We start from the raw sequence: 18,961 nt of genomic DNA, 5'->3' as shown, positions 1-18,961 counted from the left end.
AATGAACATTTGACAGATAAACAGAACCACAGTGCTTCAGTTTCAGCTTCAGTTTGTCATGTCTTTTATGTATATGATTGTCTCTGTCAACTCACCATATATTTATTATTAGTAAGTTTTTTATTTTTATCAATTGCTAGAAATTCCAGGCAACCCCATGTGGGGTCCTGCCCCCAAGGTTGAAAAGCACTGCTCTTCTCAGATAACATTTGGTCCCTCTCCAAAAAGAGTAAAAGTTACTCTTTGGGTAGAGCTCTCTAATCTCAATATAGAGCCAAATTTACTCTTTTTGAGGAAAATACTTTTGACCTTGGAAAAAATGTCCAGTAATTTTTCCTATGTTGGAGACGTGAGCAAAAAAACAACAGCAGAGTAGATCCATAATTGTTATAAAAATTTTATTTAGAATAAAACAACGTAGCCATATTACACGTAGTGTGGTCAATCTATTTTACATACCTCAGGAGAAACGACACAGTTCTGCCATGGTACGGTTCATCATGATTGTAATCATCAAAATCATCACCAACATCATCATCCCCACCATCATCATCATCATCATCATCATCGGTCTACAGTCAGAGGAGGTTATAGTAGTGTTGTTCAGTCTCACAAGTTTTACAGGATAGCATATAGCACAACAACACAACGGCGTGAGGGACCAGTGCTCGAAGGCCAGTGGAAAAACCAACAAAAGTAAATACTCGTCAGAACGGGAGGCTAGCTTCAGCAGGCCACAGACCCATTGTGATACAGTAATAGTTCTTTTTTTTTTTTTTTTACTTGGTATCTCCTCATTGCAGTGTACACCAATACAGTAAGCTAAAGCTCGGAATGCTAAACCAGGTTGTTTATGTTCTGTAAATGATCACAAGTGTCTTAAACAAGTTTACGAACCACAAAAACAAAAACTGTGTCTATGAGTCTGAGGTAGCAAGGCAATCATGGCTTTCCTCTGATTTTTGAACAAATATTAAAAAAAATATTCTAAGTAATGACTGCGGGCCTCTTACAAACCCAAATTCAGATCGACTTTAGTTTTAAATCTATATTTTCCAAAACTTCTCTCTTTATACACAATCCCGTTTGAATTCGTCGTCTCACCGTCTCTGTCTTCCACATGTGGAATGACAAACTGTATAGGCACAGAAGGGAAAGAGTTTACATAACAAATCGCAGTCGACACAAAGTGTGCCGGCATATCAACGCTTTAAAGGGGAACTTGACATCGAGCATGCTACGAGATAACTCTTCAGAACAAAACAGACGATCCTTTTCTGCCACTAAATGTTTTTATCTCAGGAACGTTCCCGAAGCTGGAACATGTTCTGTGGCTACTTCTACTGACAAACGACACTGTAGCAACTGGGGGCCGGATGGTCCGAAGCAGTGGAATGACAAAAAAAAATAAAAATGTAACAGTTCGATTCCCAGTGAAGGCAGAACTTAACAAAAACAAAACACAAAATCCCAAACCACTTTCAGAAAAAAACAAAAGGCGTATGTCGCTATACAAAGCCCCGTGTCCACAATTCTAAACAAAAATCACTGACAAATGTTGAACCGAGTTCAGGTACAATCTACTGTCCATAAAACGTACAGTTTGCATAGTACAAGACAAGGTGGTCAAAGTAGTTCGGTTGTCTGGTCCTGTGCGTCTTTGGGCTTCAGAGTCGGGGGGGTTGGTTTGTTGGGGAGTGGTCCGATTACATCAGACAGTTACTAAACACACACGCCGTCCTCTGTGGTGACGATTCTCACATCACCTGCAAAACACAAGCATCAAATCAGCCCAGGTTAGTCTGGAAAATATGTAAAAATAAAAATAATAAAACAGCACATATGAAAATTGTGGGTTTTTCTGTGTATTTTTTCTCCTGCTTTTACTGGAGATTTATCATGTTAACTTATCACTAAATGTTTCTGTTACGTTGTACGTTAAATATACCTGTCAGCTGTCGATATACAGTCATACTGGATGTTTGCTCTTTATCCTAATAAACATTCCAGAGTTTTCTAAACTGCTATTTCCCCACAACACCTTGAATTTATGTACTTTTATACTTGTGTGGCTACTTTTTTGGTTGAGACTGTCCCTGTTGTTTGTAGTAGAAAAGTTCATTTTAATAAATGTATGAAAGAATGAATGAATAAATAATTTGCAGTTAATTATGTTTTACTGACAGAAACATTTTCAAAACCTATGAAAATCACAAAAGCGCATGGAGATCATATAAACAATTTCCATTTGAATCATTCCAGAAGTGACTGGTTAGTGAAATCATATCAAGTATATGTTTGTTTTTTTTTTTTAATATATTTTTCTCATCTATTTCTTATCTTACAAGATTATGTGCCTTTGGGCATACTCTAAAATTCAACAATGAGAGAAACTTTTTTTCTTTCACAAAAAAATTCCAGACTTTTCAAGGTCTTTTATAAAGACTTTCAAGACCTGCACAAGCACCCTGGTCATCATATGTTCGTTGTTGCTGTTTTTGTGCTGCTGTTCATCTTTTGCTCACAGTTTCCTGTCATCATAGAATTTGAAGAAAGAGCACAGAGGCACTGTTAAAAATGAATATATTTTGTTGAAAAATCCAACATAAAAAATTAAGGAAAATCCAAGGCACTCTCTTTAAACACTAAAATGCCTTTATTAACATGGCACAGTCATATCTAGACCCAAAAAACACTTCCTACATGTTTCGGCTTCAAGCCTTCATCAGGAAGTCAAACAGGAGCCTGGAAAGCTGCAGGTTCCTATATAGATCTGATCTATCATTGGTCAGATCCTGATGAAGGCTTGAAGCGAAACGTGTTGGAAGTGATTTTTGGGTCTAGATATGACTGTATACTGTATGACTATATACTATGTTGCAAATAACTCAAACTATGAATTATGAAAGAGCTGCAGCATCTGAAACTGACCACAATGAACATTTGACAGATAAACAGTACCACAGTGCTTCAGTTTCAGCTTCAGAGTTTGTCTTTTATGTATTGTGACTGTCTCTCTCAGCTCACCATGTACTTTTTTTTTTTTAATCAGTAAGGTGTTTTTTTTTTTTTTTTTTTTTCAATTACTAGAAATTTCAGGTGACCCCATTTGAATTCCAGTTGACCCCACATGGGGTCCCGACCCCAAGGTTGAAAAACACTGTTAAAGTGATAAATCTCCAGTAAAGGTAAGAGAAAAAAAATGCTCACGAAAACCCATGACTTTGTGTATGTGCTCAACAAAACAAGTATCTCTGTATTTTCATTCATAACTCGCAGTGTGGAAATACAAGGTCTAAACAAAGAGAAGGGCTTTAAGGGCTGGTAAATGCACCGCAGGCCCTTAAGCCTGTTACAGACCATTAGGAAGGGAGCGAGGAGGAAGAGGAGGAAGAGGAGGAGGATTCAGGGGAGATTTTACAAAATGGAGCCGCCTTCTCAGAAGTGGAATTACCGATTAATTCACCAATGACTGAGTAAAAGCGAACAGATATTGAATGGTTTAAGGTTAGTGTTCGAAGCTACAGAAGAGCGAGAAGAAGGTGAGTAAGGATGGAGTAAAAACTGAGTAAAAAAGGGTTAAAAGGACAAGTACTTATTCAGTTTGAGTATTTCGAGGTACTTGCATGCATCACCTGAGTATTTCTACATTATTCAGCTTCATACTTCTACTCCATGACATCTAAGACATGACAGTTCTAATTTTTAAAGCTTCAATGTGTGATATTTAGTGACACCTAGTGGTGAAGTTGCAGACTGCATATCCCTCATTAGTGTTAGTTTTGTCTCTTCTGCCTCATTAGTTCATGGAATTAACTACCAGTAACTGGAAAAATTCTGAGCTCCACTCCTCTGTGAATATAAATGGCTCTTTCAAAGGTCATGAAAACACAAAACTTATTATACGCAGAGGAAAATTCAAATATTAATATTCCATTTCTACAATTATATTCACTTAAATCCCCTGTAACGGGGCACACGTAAGCCCAACAAACCCTTTAAATGAATTCAACATTTGCTTTTGGGGTTTGAAGACACAGAAAATACAGGTAGAAACAGTATATGCATGGAATGGATGAAGGTCGGATTAAAACCCAGACCCCCCCATAAGGCCTCAGGGTGAAGAGATGCACCTCACGTTGATGTTTAACAGATATGTGGTTGTCAAGGGATACCACCGCTAGAAGCATATGGTGATCTTTTAGAATATGTTGCATTGAAAGATAAAATGAGCATATCCTTAAACATCTACTGCAGTAAAATGCAATATACACATGAATATAGCTGCAAAATGGATCCAAATCATCATATATTAACCAAAAAACAGACAGAAACCATTTTAATGCACTTTGTTTTCTGATAATGTTTAATGAAGTAAGACTTTTAATGCAAAACATTTACGTCTTTTACTTTCACCCAAAGATCTGAACACTTCCTCCAGTCCTGTTTGTATCAGATACTGTACAGGTCATGATGAACTTGCTTTACGTTCTACAGTGTGAAATGAAGCTGATTACCCAGAATTCAACAGTAACAATCAGAGTAAAGAAGAACATGGAGTTGCTTTAAAAACAGCCACTCACATCTAGTCAAAAAAAATGTAATTACAATAATCTACACTAAATTTATATTTTTGGCTAGGTAATTACTTCTATTTTCAGGAAAAAATATTTTGAAATGAGAAAAAAATTATGAAAAAAATGTTTTTTTTGACCAGTTTTATGAGTGTTAATATTTGGAAAGTGACAGTTTTCTGCCATCATTCTGGGTTCATTTTATAATATTTATCTCATAAATAAACTAAATTTATTTCACATACATTGATATTTGACTATTATATTATTTATGTTATAATCTAAACACACAATGTTTAAAATTAATAAACGCATATATCCATGCAAAATACATTTGAATATTACGTTAATATGCAAATTATGTATATTGTAAAAAAAAATGTATATATTGATAATTGACATTAAAAAATGTTTAATTTGATATTTACTTTTGTCGTCCATCCATGACGTTGCCATTTGTCAAATCTCTTGCTATTTAGGTATGATCAAAATTTTTTTTCCTCTAACCAATTATTAGGTTATAAAATAAAGGGTTTAAGGTATACACTGAATAAATGCCATAGGAACTTCACTTTTGAGAACTTTGTAATTCTTGCAAAAAATAAATGTAAATTTTTTGTCCATCTGTGACACAGTAGTTATTATTCAATTGAAAATATTTTAACTAAAATTTTGCCCTTGGAGTATGTTTAAGATGGCATTTAGACCTGCAAGTTTTGTTTTGTTTTTTAAGAAATGATCTGCCTCAGTGATTAAATGTGCTAAATGTTACATATCTTAATAAGATTATTACAGTACAAATGGTTATTTGGAACATATGTCACCCCTGTAAAACTACACCGCTTTAATCTTAACATTCCTGACATTTGTACTAAGTGTAATAAGGAAATAGGCACTTTTGTTTCATTGTATGTGGACCTGTGAGAAACTTCAGAATTTTTGGAAAGAGACTCTTAATTTAATTTATAGATTTACAGAATGTGTTATTCCTGTGGATCCAAAATGTTGTATTTTGCACATGTTCCCTTAGCAGTTTCAAGTAATTGGAGGAAAAAGGAAACTTTTAAATTTTTGTTTATTACAAGCCAAACAAGTCATTTCTTTGAGATGGAAAGATATTCAAGGACCCACAACGAACCAATGGATTAAAGAAATGTCTTCTAAACTGGCAATGGAAAAGCTGACGTACCAGGCTAAAGGAAAGATCAAAGACTTTTATAAGATTTGGACACCCTTTTTGCAATTTTAAAGGACCTGTCTGTATAGTCAATTCAGTTGTGTCTGTCAAGTATGTTTTATTGCGCTGAGAGTGGATGCTATTGTGTGGGTGGGGGGTGGTAGGGATTGTTTTGATGTGTTTTTTTTTTTTTTTTAATGTTTTTTTTTGTTTGTTCTTATAAAACAATGAAAATGGACAATAAATATATTTATGAAAAAAACAACAACCATGTTTTAATATGATTAATTGGAAAACAAATGGCAAAAGTGCTGGTTTGCTGATGTTTTCAAGGTATATGATAAAGTGTTATTACACATATATTGGTTTATGTACATTTATACGGTAGATTCATAAATCTTCCACTAGATAGAACCTGTAAAATGAATGTATCGTCATGTGCAGACAGTGTTTTGAAGTAGATCTGTAGCTCTGAGACAAATATTCCTTTTGAATCAAACCCATTCATTCGTTAATTCTCGAATTTCACATTTTAACCCAAGACTGTATCTTGGAAACTTCAGCCAACCAGCATTTATGACTGGATTTTTCTTTATCAGTGACTCACATGTGGTAAAATTTCCCTACTTTGATTCTGGAAGCATTTTACTTGTCGACCAGTGTAATCGGTTCCTAATATAAATTATCTAGTTTGTATGGGTGGAACTGAGTAGACGAACACTACTTTCTTTGCAGCTCGGACATTTTACAGACACATTTAAACAATACAATGAACAAGTTTATGGCAACAGAACTGAAGACCTACCATATCAAATTTAATACCTTTTAAAGACTTTTTTAAGGTATTAAATTCAGATTTGTAAATTCAAGAAGTTTCAGACTTTTTAAGACTCCTTGGGAACCCTGTGCAACAACGCCTCTGTCCCATAATGCACCTTGGCCTGAGACAGAGAGAATGTGAAGCAGTGCTAATGGCGCTCCCTCCAGATCCATTAATGGGCTTTTTTGCTCTCAGGTCACCCGAAGGCCCATGGGGAGGGGGTTTACATGAGGGAAACAAACTACTCTTATGGAGGGAGCTGTAATAACCTCAAAAATGTTTTTCTCCTTTTTTTTTCTTATTTATTTATTTAATCTTAGATGGGGATGCATTGGCCCGGGACTTTGTAGCATGGGGGTAGGGATGGGGAGGGTATTGTGTTTTTTTGCTGTGTGGAAAATCTAAAAGCCTTGTTTTTTTCTTGTATGACTGCCACTTTGGTTTACCTTGACCTCAATAAAAAGAATGTGGGAAAAATGCTTAGTATGTGGGATGGTGTTTATATTATGGTTAAAGAAAGAGTGCAACATAATTATGACTTTCCTGATCACTATTCTGGTTATATCTGTAAATTATATTCTCTTTCATCTATACAAGGGATGTAACGATATGAAAATTTCATATCATGGTTATTGTGACCAAAATTATCACGGTTATCATTATTATTGCGGTATTGTTGAAATTGTGCTCAAAATGTTCAAAAAGTACTTATGCACACACTGAAATAATTTAACCAAGTTGTATTTAAAAAAATAAAATAAAAAGAAATAAAATAATAGTCACAATGTACCTTATGTTGCAGAAACATTCAAATATTAACCCTTGGTGGTCTGAGCCTATTTTGGCTGTTTTTCAGTTCTTTTGATTTTGCCTTTATATACTATATAAACAAATGTTTACTATACCCATGTTTGTGATCTTTTTTTTCAGCACAACTTCATCTATATCATCTGTCCATTATTTTTTCACTTTAACCTACTATATCAACATAAAAGGACAAAAAAAAAACAAAAAATCCAATTTGAAAAATGTATATAATTTATTGCATAAATAACACACAGATGACCTTTTCAAAGACTTTAAAAGTGAATATTGGTTCCAAATATTAGGTATATAAAATTAAAATTATAATAAATTAAAACCATACTCAAATATTTGACATAAAAGCATATCTTTACATAGGCGTTTTCTCCGGAAAAGTGTGGTAATCACACACGGTTATTATGATAATCAGAATTTAAACGGTAATACTAACCATCTGCAATTTTACTGCAGTTTATCATTACACTGGTAATCGTTACTTCCCTAATCTATACACATGTATTTTTTTTTATCAGTTGGTTTTTGCATTCTGAGATCCAGGTTGGGTTGGTATGGGGGTTGCCATTAGTTCTTGGGGGGGGGTTATACTTTGTGTATCACAAAATCTTATATCATGAAATGTGAATTTCTATCTTTTTCTTTTGTATATTATTTCTGAGATGCACAGTGAAAATAAATTAAAAAATTGATCAAAAAAAAAAAAAGAATGTGGGAAAAAAATATGTTAAGGGCTAAGAAATTAAAGCATGCACAGAAGAGGAAAAAAAAGGGAAAATCAGGGAGTTTAAGGTCCAAATATACAAAGATAAAAGAGTGTGTGAGGAGCGTTGGCTTACCTGTGGTCTGGAGGAGAGGCTCGAGGCTGTGGGAGAGCCAAGAAAGACAACAGAATAGTTAAGCACTTCAATTCCTCTGTTCATCTATTTTTTTTTTTTGTAAGTGTACAATAAATTTGGAGCCTCTGGGAGCCTCCCACGTATTCCTGCGCTCACTCCGTCTCGCAGCCTTGGAGCTGTGCACTTACCAAATGCTAATAACACTGGAGCGTCTGCCAGATTAGAATGGATTTTTAACTAAAGCCCTCATAGGAGTTTTCACGCTAAAAAAAAGTGAATGCAATCTGAAGTCGGTCGGCTCCGAGTCGCCGTTCGAAGATGCCTTTTATTCTTTTATTTGATTAACATCCCCTGAGGTAGATAACCACTCAAACTCCGCTATAAAGAATCATGAAGTTTTCCTGATCGTATCAAATACCAAATTATAATGGTAATAAAAAATAAATAAAAAAATCCTTCAAGGCTGTGCTTAAAATCGTCCATGAGGTAACAATCAAACCTGCATTGTTGGGAGTCTGTTCACTCAAGTAGTGATTTCTGAAAGGTATATACAGCTACACAAACACACAAATAGGACTGTGAGGCAGACAGAAAGGACAAATGCAGGACAAAGAAAGAGGAAGGTGAGGACGAGGACAGAAGGACAAGTGTCATATAAACAGTCAGAAGGTGGAATAGTGGCTCATTTACATAAACACCGTCATTATCTGATTCCATGAGTTATCCAGTTATTCAAGTGACCATGTAAACAGTTAGTTCAGTTTATTTCAGACACAAACATAATACAAAACATAGGGAAAAAACAAAACAAAAATAAAAAAATCGAATAACAGAAAAAATAGTATAATCTGATATGCCTTATCAGATAACAGCAGTAATCTGATTATGAGAAATCAGATTAAAACACCCAGGTTTCTCCCCAATACTCTGATGTCTTCCTGCATGTATACTTGTTAATCTGATTTATTTTGTTCGTTTACGTCTGAGCACGTGTAAACAATTAAAATCGTAGAGAATGGAAGTTTTGTACCCAAACATGAGCAAAAGACAATAACAGGAAGTTTGATTCGACCATCACTACGTACGCAAGCACTCCGAAAGAAATCCGGTAAAAGACTGGAGCGTCTAAACCACAGGTGTCAAACATGCGGCCCGGGGGCCAAATCCAGTTCAATCCAGCCCCTGGGATGAATTTGTGAAATGCAAAAATTACACTGAAGATATTAATAATGAAGGACGTTAAAATCATTTTAGGTCATTTCAATCTAAAGTGGATCAGATCAGTAAAATTCTATCATAACCTATGAATAATGAAAACTGTAAATTTGTCTTTGTTTGAGTGTAAAAAAAGTAAAATTACACAAAAATGTTTACATTTACAGGGTGGGGAAGCAAAATTTACAATGAACATTTAGTTGTTTTTTCTCAGCAGGCACTACGTCAATTGTTTTGAAACCAAACATATATTGATGTCATAATCATACCTAACACTATTATCCATACCTTTTCAGAAACTTTTGCCCATATGAGTAACCAGGAAAGCAAACGTCAAAGAGTGTGTGATTTGCTGAATGCACTCGTCACACCAAAGGAGATTTCAAAAATAGTTGGAGTGTCCATAAAGACTGTTTATAATGGAAAGAAGAGAATGACTATGAGCAAAACTATTACGAGAAAGTCTGGAAGATACTATTAAAGAAGAATGGGAGAAGTTGTCACCCCAATATTTGAGGAACACTTGCACAAGTTTCAGGAAGCATGTGAAGGCAGTTATGGAGAAAGAAGGAGGACACATAGAATAAAAACATTTTCTATTATGTTAATTTTCTTGTGGCAAATAAATTCTCATGACTTTCAATAAACTAATTGGTCATACACTGTCTTTCAATCCCTGCCTCAAAATATTGTAAATTTTGCTTCCCCACCCTGTACAGACTATCCTTTTACAAAAAAGTGAATATCTGAAACGTCTTCCGAGAAGTTTGTGGAATTTTAATAATATTCTCACTGTTATTTAATGTTTTGTGTATTTGTAGCTCCACTGTGATCTCTAAGTTGTGATTCACATGTATAAATGATAACCTAAGGCATAATATTGTTAACATTGCACCTATTTTACTAACAAATTTTCGGGTTGTTCATATTTGTTCGTGTTATGTTCAAGTACAATTGGTAGATGTAAACATTTTCATTATGGAATTTACTTTTTTCACTCAAAATGTCTTATCCTATTATTTATATTATTTCACTGGTCTGGCCGACTTTATATCATATTCGGCTGTATGTGGCCCCTGAACTAAAATGAGTTTGACACCCCTGGTCTAAACTGTTCAGACTAATTCACATTAACGCTTTGTATGCTGCGCACGTTTGGTCCTGTTCAAATATAAAATATGAACATTTGGAGGGACGTGCTATTTTTCTGCTGACCAGCGACCTGAAACACAAATGCCTCATGGGAGTCAGAGGAGACACAGTGGGAGAGAGGAGAAGAAGAGTGAGGAGGAGGAGGAGGAGGAGGAGTGGGAAACTTACGACTGCATGCAGGGAAGGAGTTGTTAATCTGCTCCATTACATCTGCCAGGTCAGAGCTGCTGTTGTTGGAGTCCAGCAGCTCATCTGAACACACACACACACACACACACACACACACACACACACACACACACGCACACACACCAAAGAAGTGGGATTTAAGTTATCACAGACCCACTATGATACCTCAGTGCATAAAAGGCTTTGTGATCCTTATCCTTCTCTATACTCTGATCAAACTGACACTGATGCTGAACGCTGCTATGACTATAAATGCATCCAGAGGACAGATCAGTGAGATCAACAGCTGTGTGTGTGTGTGTGTGTTTATGTCGACATCAACCAGTCTTTCTGAACTCAAATCTCACCTGAGTTTTCAGTAAGTGGTCCTCGATCTTGCGCGCTAGGAGACGACACTCCATTTACCCTCAAGTCCACCTCCGGCTGAGAGAGAACAGACAAAAAGAATGATTACAACCTCATTATTCCACTTGATATTTGCATAGTTTGTCACAAGTGTAGGCGGAGGCAGGAGAAGACCAGAGGGCGACCCAGTGATGCAGACATGGAACTGAAACATTTCTGACACCAGCGGGAGTTTAATGCACCGCTGTTCGTGTTTGAAGATGTCAAAGAAGTGAGAATTATAACACATGGAGAGTTATTACAGTGACAATATCGGGCAAGTGACTATTTTTGGTAATTTCCGCGTACATTACAAGACAGCAGTCGCTCTTCCATGGGACATCAGCACAAAACTTTACCGATATTTAGTAAATGTCAAAAAACAGAAGTGTGTAATGTCGGTTTTTCCATTAAATCACAAATGCAATGATTTGTTTATCGCAAGATGACAGGAGAAGTCATTACATAAACCTGGCGACGAATGTAAATATCGTGTTGATTTACAGATATATTCATTATTATAATATACTGCCCCTCTATCCTGTCCTAAATTAAAAAATGATTCAGTTTCCTGGTGTGTCCACACATACCACACCATGTTTCTTTTAAAACTCTTTTTCTTCGCTTGTTGTAATGTCTGTCAACATCTGGTTTTTTATTCACATGATTCTAGCTGCAGAAAAAGGTCTTTCCATTGCAGTTTTGTGTGATATACCATTTGTGCACTGCCCAAAAAAACACCTCTTGCCAGCGCAAAAACTTTTAATTTAAAAACGAGAGTTTTGGTGAAATTGTCATTTTTCCATTCAGTAAATTTTTCATGTGCAAGTTATATTCGCACAGTTTGAGGGTCAATGGAAAAGACAGCAATGATTCTAAAATACATGTTCTTTTGACTTTACATGTGTTTTTCTTGTATTTTTTTATATTAACTTCTTGGATTTTTTATTCATTTGTTTATTTTTGCCACTTCCAGGTAAGGAACCAAATATGGTAACGTCATTGACCTCAATTTTCTACATAGCAAAAAACATTTTTTGAAAAATTTCACAAAAGTAATCAAGTCTTGTTAGGTCCTTCAATAACACAGTAAGGTTGAAGTCTTGAATTTCAGAGTATTTCTATGAGTGAACGACACAACAAACAAAAAGCTAAGGATATTTTTACTTTTCGGGCTATTTTTTTTCAGTTGGGATTCTTGCACAGCGCTTTTTACTTTTTTGTGTGTGAATTAAATTGAAACACATTTTTTTTAAACAACCAGACATAGTCTTATTTACAAATAGCAAAAATGACCAAAAAAAGACAAAAAAAAGAAATATCCTTAACTTTTTGCTTGTAGTGTATAAAGGGTTAAATGATAATTTAAGAGTTTGAAGTTTCACCATCCTCCACTGCCACCTCACTTGTAGCTGCATTAGCACTGAAGATTGCATCACACCTTAAACACTGAGATGGACCATGTTTACACTGATTGACTTACATAGGATCGTAAAATTGTATTTTTTAATGTCGAGGTACTGTTTGTTTTTTTGTCTGTTTGTTCTTTGTTGTGGTTGTTTTATTTTGTTTTTATACATTACTGTCACTTAGGTTATTGACTTGATATGCTTTTACATACAGAGGTGTGTTGTATACATGTAACCTGTGACTGAAAAAACACAACAAAATAAGTTGGGAACAAAAAAAAATAAGACTGCATCTCATTTGTTTATACTGCGTTTCTATGACGACCAGCTGCCACCAGGAAGTACTTTACCTGCAGTGGAAATACAGTGTGTTGGACCAAACCAAGCTGATCTGTGCCAAGTCTCTGATATCAGAACATCAGATTAACATTAAAAAACTTCAACACAGACAGTTGACATTTATCAATAAAATATGTGGAATGTGTCCAAACGTCTGTGAACCACAGCTGAAAACACTTTCAGCTTCACTCAACGGAACACTTGAAGTCCAGTGACATTTACAGCATAATCCCATATTCCATTTAAGCTTTCAGCTGCTAGAAAACAAATCAGTGTTCCCTCCCTGCTGTCCCTCTTCACCCTCTTCTTTTTCTTCTTCATCTCTTGGTGCCTCCGGATCCAGTAAAGGCCAACATGTTGGAAACATCACGGCGCAGTCAACATCTTGCGGCAGGTCTTAGAATAGCTAGGGTTAGGGTTTTGGTCAGCCTTCAGGAGTGTGAATTTAATACGGGCCATCAGAGCAGCTGCTTTGTTATGCTGCAGCCTGGCAGTAACTCTGCAGTTGACAGAAAGACATGTTGACGGATCGTCAGGACTCCAGGGACCGAAATGTCAGGAAGCAGAAGTTCTCATTTAGCCCTGTGACGTTTGTGTGCATGCAGGTGAGTTCTTCATGGTTTTGGAGGAGTTTGCATTTTTGTCTATTCACATTAGTATCAAAATCATGTAATTTTATCACAGACACGATGGCGCTAGTGCAGGAAAATTTAATCACATGCCTAACGTGGAGACTTAAAGGGGTCATATTTAGCTAAACCCACTTTTATTAGTCTGTGGTTCATTTATTTGTGTGTTTGGACCCTAATACTTCATACAGTTTGAATTTGAACCCTCCAGGTGCTGCAAAGCTATCTTTATATTCATTTTGACAAAAATCGAGTGGATTTCTACAACCTGTTTCAATTCCTTCTTGATTTGTTATGTTTACAACTGATTACTAGAGCTGGACCGAGGCGGGATTTTTGGGGCCAATGCTGATATTGGGGCCTAAAAAGAGCCAATATCTGACATATTGAATAAGAACACTGATACACACAGGGTATAATAGTCTTATATTAGATAATGGTGGACATGTGGATCAACAGTTGCATAAGTCTTTGTTTATCTCACAAAGATAATTGACACAACTTTAAAACACTGTATAATAGTCTTATATTAAACTGGTATGTGACCCATGGAACCACAGGTTGTAGATGTGATAGTTTTTAAGCTGGGGAGAGCAGACTTTTGGGGAAAGATGTGAGTCTATATTGTATAAGTAGTGACATAAAAACTGTTTGGTAAATCCTTTTTTAAAATGTAAGCGACAATTAATATACAGTATTAATACCCAGGCGCACCTGCAGAATGAAACAGTGAGATACACAGGAAGTGCACGGACGGGGATGAGTAGTTCGGGGGGGGGGCAAAAAAGCATATTGTCGATGTTGATTAATCAGTAATATGTGATAGGTGGACCAATTAATCGGTCGGGCTCTACTAGTTACATCCAGACATTTGCACATATAAGGTCAAGACTTCCAACAAACATTTCTCAGAGTAAGACATAATTGTTTGTCAGCAGCAGTGGTTGTAGTCCATACTGAAAATATGTCCAAACTTCGAGCCGATTACCTAAAATGATCAGTTATTGGTTGAAGGTTTAAAAATGAGTTAAGTTAGGTTAGTCTACATTTTACTAGCAGGTAAGTGCAAGTAACAGTTGTAGTTTCTGTGATAGGTTTAACCCTTAAAGACCTAAACATCCACCAGAGACAAAAAAGCATCTACTGATCTAAAATGTTAAATTCTTTTTGATCCACTAATCCTATCAATATGCTGAAATAATTCAGGGAAAATGTAGTTTCTCAGCTTTTCAAAACCATCAGATGTGTCTTATTTCGATGTTCAGAGGCTTTGTTATGAAAGTTGAAATGCTGTCATCTGCAACATTTGATTCACCAGTAAAACTCATGTATTTTGAAAAATGACAGTGATCGTAACAGTTTTTTAATTAAAAAGTTCTCTTTTTTGTACTTTTTTACTTTATTTTTTTCTTTCCCCCATTTATTTATTTATATGTATGTGAACAAATATGCATGTGTGTATATGTGTACATATATATGTATGTGTAAGTACATACATTTGAAGAGGGTCTATATGTTTTTGTATGTAAGTATATTATGTCTGGCTGTATATAAACTTAGTAAAGGTCCAGTACTTGGGGTGGGGGGTGGGGCAGTTGGATAGGAACTGGATACAACAGTTTCATGTTCAACTTGTATGTTTCTTGTACATTTAAAAATTGAAAATAAAAAAGACCTTGAAAAAAAAAAAAAAAAGTGAACATTTTTTGCAGGAAGTGTCACTTTTTCTTGAGTTGTGTCTGTTTTGATATAATAACCTTAGTATTTACTCACAAACACAAAATTAATTCTAGGAAAATAGATGATTCTCACTGAACAATACGTATGATAAAACAAAAACTAGTGATAAATCCCTTTGGAAAGAAAAACTTATTTGAAAGTCACTACAAAAATAGTTCTAGGTCTTTAAGGGTTAGAAATTTGAGACAAGAAATGTGGACTTTCACACAGAAAAGTTTGAAAATTAAAGATGCAAAACAGTGTGGAAAGTAAGCCCTCAAATTAAAATGTAAGATTAAGAATTACATCTTAAAATAACATATATTGCATTTGATGCTTCTAAAGGCTTTTTAAGGACTTGTAGACACCCTGCATTTACTTCACTAGTTTCTGTCCACACATAATGTTCCCTGAAGAGGCTCTACCTTTTTCCAGGCTTCCATTGTTAAATAGAATTGGTTCTTAAGGACATGTCTGCTTAAATAAACTTCAAATAAAAAATGTTGCCTTAAAAAATAACAGTCAATTTAGGCCTGAACCGGCAACACCATTAAAAACTGCATGATAACGGCTACTTCTAAATGGATTATTTTAAGCTGCGGTTTTTCTACTTCAGCTTTGTGTAATATTAGATTAAGGAGTATTTGCCGACTCAATCAGTTTTGTAACAGCTACAGTCTATACCCACTGCCGTACAGTATCGAGTAAATCTCCAGTTTGGTGCAGGCTGGATCCACACACACCCGCTGAAACCTTTTTCCTGTCAAAATGTTAATATTCAGCCATTAAAAATCTGCCGAGTCACATCAGCTGCCTTCCTCCAGCCATATTTGTTCTGAGTTATTACTGTGCTTCCAGCTCTGGAGTTAGAAGAGAGCCAATACCTGCCTGAGTGTTTGCTCAATCTGATTTGTTGGGTCTGCTGTTTGTTTGGCTTTAGGGTTGTGCATTTCTCACTTGGCACAAACAATCTAACCTCAGTGAGCAATTAGGCCGAGCATAAACAAATCTGGAAGTTATTGATAGAGGGGTTGGAGATGGACGCCGGACTCCTGGATGGAATGGTAATGATGCGATTAGGATCTAATCAAAGTATTGTCGAGCTCGTTTTCATATGCAAAGGCTCGGCAAACTAACTAAACTGCTTAGCATGTTTGCATGTTTGGGCGTGGAGCGAAGGATTAATAGTTCATTTTGTTTTTGTTATTTAGATAACTTTGAGTTACTTTATCGGGAGGCTTTTTCACAAGTTCCAGAGAGCAGCCCTGCCAGCTGGTATGTTCGAGAGGGTCTGAAAACTGTGATTGCTTCCCTGCTGCTCCTCAACAACAAACCTAATGAACTAAAAGAACAGATGACTTAGGAGAGGAATTAGATTCGGAAATCACAGATGTATTTACAAATGCTGAAAGACTTAGTGGCTTTACTGAGTTTCATTCTGAAGCGTAAATGTTGGAAAAACAGCAAAGGCAAAGAAAGCAAAGACATTAGAAAACCGTTGATCCAGTGTTTTTCAACCCTGGGGTCGGGACCCCACGTGGGGTTGCCTGGAATTCAAATGGAGTCACCTGAAATTTCTAATAATTGATAAAATTAAAAAAATAAAAAGCTTACGAATAAAAAAATATATGGTGAGTTGACAGAGACAATCCAAATATACAAAAGTCATGACAAACTCTGAGGCTGAAACTGAAGCACTGTGGTTCTGTTTATCTGTCAAATGTTCACTGTGGTCGGTTTCAGATGCTGCAGCTCTTTCATAATTCATAGTTTGAGTTCTTGTTTGCTCAGTATTAATTGTCAGCCTTGTGAATCCAAGCTGGACTGACTGTACATATCCTGACCAAGGATAATAAAACTCTCACTTTGTGCAGTAATCTATACCTGTTTTTTCTGCCTCCGTCCATAATAATAAACATTATATAGACTAAATGTCCTCTAAAATTAACGTTTATTTGCAACATAGTATAGCAAACTATTACATGATCAAAAACAAATAAATAAACAAACAAAAAAACAAAAAAATGTTTTCGTTTTGAATGTCTGGGGTTGCCAGAAATTTGTGATGTTAAAATGGGATCACGAGCCAAAAAAGGCTGGGAACCATTGTGTTAATCAGTCAGTGACACTCTGGTGGTGTCAGCTTATGTCTGTTATTACTATTTATCAATGCCATAAACGTGTCCTTTAAATCTAAGCCTATTGAGTCAAATTAATGTTAACATATGGGAGAAATATTACCTGTAATTAGGGCTGGGTGATATGGGAAAAAAAATATCACGATAATCTTTTTCATATCAGATGATATCGACATGTATCATGATATAAATCAAATCACTTTTTTTGTCCAGCTTAAATTTTTAAATTTTTAGCAGATGACGCCTATATGTAGAATGTATATTCCAAGCTCTCACCAGTAGGGGGAAGGCATGCACCAGAAGGAAAAACCACCAACAAATTAAAGCTTCTGTATGTATCAACAGACTGTACGACTCACTGAATTAATTATAAAGCTTACTGTTTACACATATCTGCGCCATGGTGTTGTCCATTTGTTTTCCTTGAAATAAAAAACTCAAAATAACACAGTGTCTGATCATCTTCATGTGCTACATCGACTCAGTTTACATTATATCTCCATTAGCTTAGCTCTGTTAGCTTAGCTTAGAAAACAGCCACAGTAAAACAACAAAACACCTCTGTTTTCACTACGGTTTGTGTTGTCAATAGTTGAACTAAATATCTAAGGTCAGAACTGTCACACTTTAGTTTGAACTGTGGATCAACAAATGGTAACTTAGCAAAGATAAAAACATCCCATAATAACTTTATACCTTCATAAGCCTCCAAATCAAACTCACACTGCCATTTCAGCATCAAACATTCTTTTCATTCATAAATGTATCCAGTGGTGAAATTAATGACCTCTTTTTTTATCACTTCTCGTCTTTGACAGTTGATTCTTAATAGTTCTCATCCTCAACTCACTACTCCCTCTAGTGGTCACATAAATCCAGACCATCAGTGCAAGTAAATTCAGTTCATATCTCTAAAATAATGTTGTTGACTCTATATTCAGAGCACTCTAGTGCTCTAGTGATCTAGTACAGATCTTATTTGAATATTTTAAAGTGCATATTGTTCCTTTAATATCACATAATATTGACTGAGGGAAGTTTTCAAAATGCATGTCGTCCATAGTCTGCATGACCACGCCAGCGTTTTTTTTTGTTTTGTTTGTTTTTCATAGCTCCAGCCTGACTGGAATTCAATGAGTTCAAAAAAAGATTAAAAAAAAACCAGCCAAATACAGCATACGCATCCAGGAATATGAGCCTCTGTCAGCCTGCTCTCAGACATAACATAACCTGTGGCTTTGGGATGAGCTCGTCTATAAACACAGTGTTCCGTCACCTGGTGCAGAAGCTGTCGGAGGCGGTGGAGCTGAGACTCCAGCTGTTTGTTGTGTTCCTCCAGGATGTGCATGCGAGCCTCCAGTCGGCCCTTGTGTTGACGCAGCAGCTTGGCTTCGGCGAGAAGATCGGCTTCGTCGGGGTGGGATGAGGAGCCTTCTGACTCCCAGTGACTCCCGCTAGGGGCCCCCCGCTGGCTGTGCTGCTCTTTTAGCTGATCGTACTCCCTCTGCAGAGTCCTGGGTGAGGAAAAAAACAAAAACTGTCACACTTTTATCTACAC

At 36.0% G+C, this 18,961-nt stretch overlaps 1 protein-coding gene across 6 annotated transcripts in view; it reads right to left on the bottom strand.

Annotated features, from left to right (window-relative positions):
* Positions 1 to 381: 381 nt before the first annotated feature.
* utrn (utrophin) overlaps positions 382 to 18,961 on the bottom strand; it is a 397,580-nt gene continuing 379,000 nt past the window's right edge. For 5 of the 6 annotated variants that reach the window (XM_030127978.1, XM_030127982.1, XM_030127979.1 and 2 more), the window contains 5 exons: positions 18,680 to 18,917; positions 11,133 to 11,208; positions 10,765 to 10,848; positions 8,230 to 8,255; positions 382 to 1,766 (listed from right to left, as the gene is read on the bottom strand). In XM_030127978.1, the coding sequence (XP_029983838.1) occupies positions 1,758 to 1,766; positions 8,230 to 8,255; positions 10,765 to 10,848; positions 11,133 to 11,208; positions 18,680 to 18,917 (433 nt within the window). In that variant the 3' untranslated portion in view covers positions 382 to 1,757. The remainder of the gene's footprint in view (positions 1,767 to 8,229; positions 8,256 to 10,764; positions 10,849 to 11,132; positions 11,209 to 18,679; positions 18,918 to 18,961) is intronic. The other variant, XM_030127981.1, reaches the window with a different exon arrangement.

This window comes from Sphaeramia orbicularis, chromosome 24 (genome assembly GCF_902148855.1).
Source record: "Sphaeramia orbicularis chromosome 24, fSphaOr1.1, whole genome shotgun sequence".
Taxonomy (NCBI): Eukaryota; Metazoa; Chordata; class Actinopteri; order Kurtiformes; family Apogonidae; genus Sphaeramia; species Sphaeramia orbicularis.
Note: the sequence above shows the minus strand (reverse complement) of the source record. Positions and strands in the feature narration are given on the sequence as shown.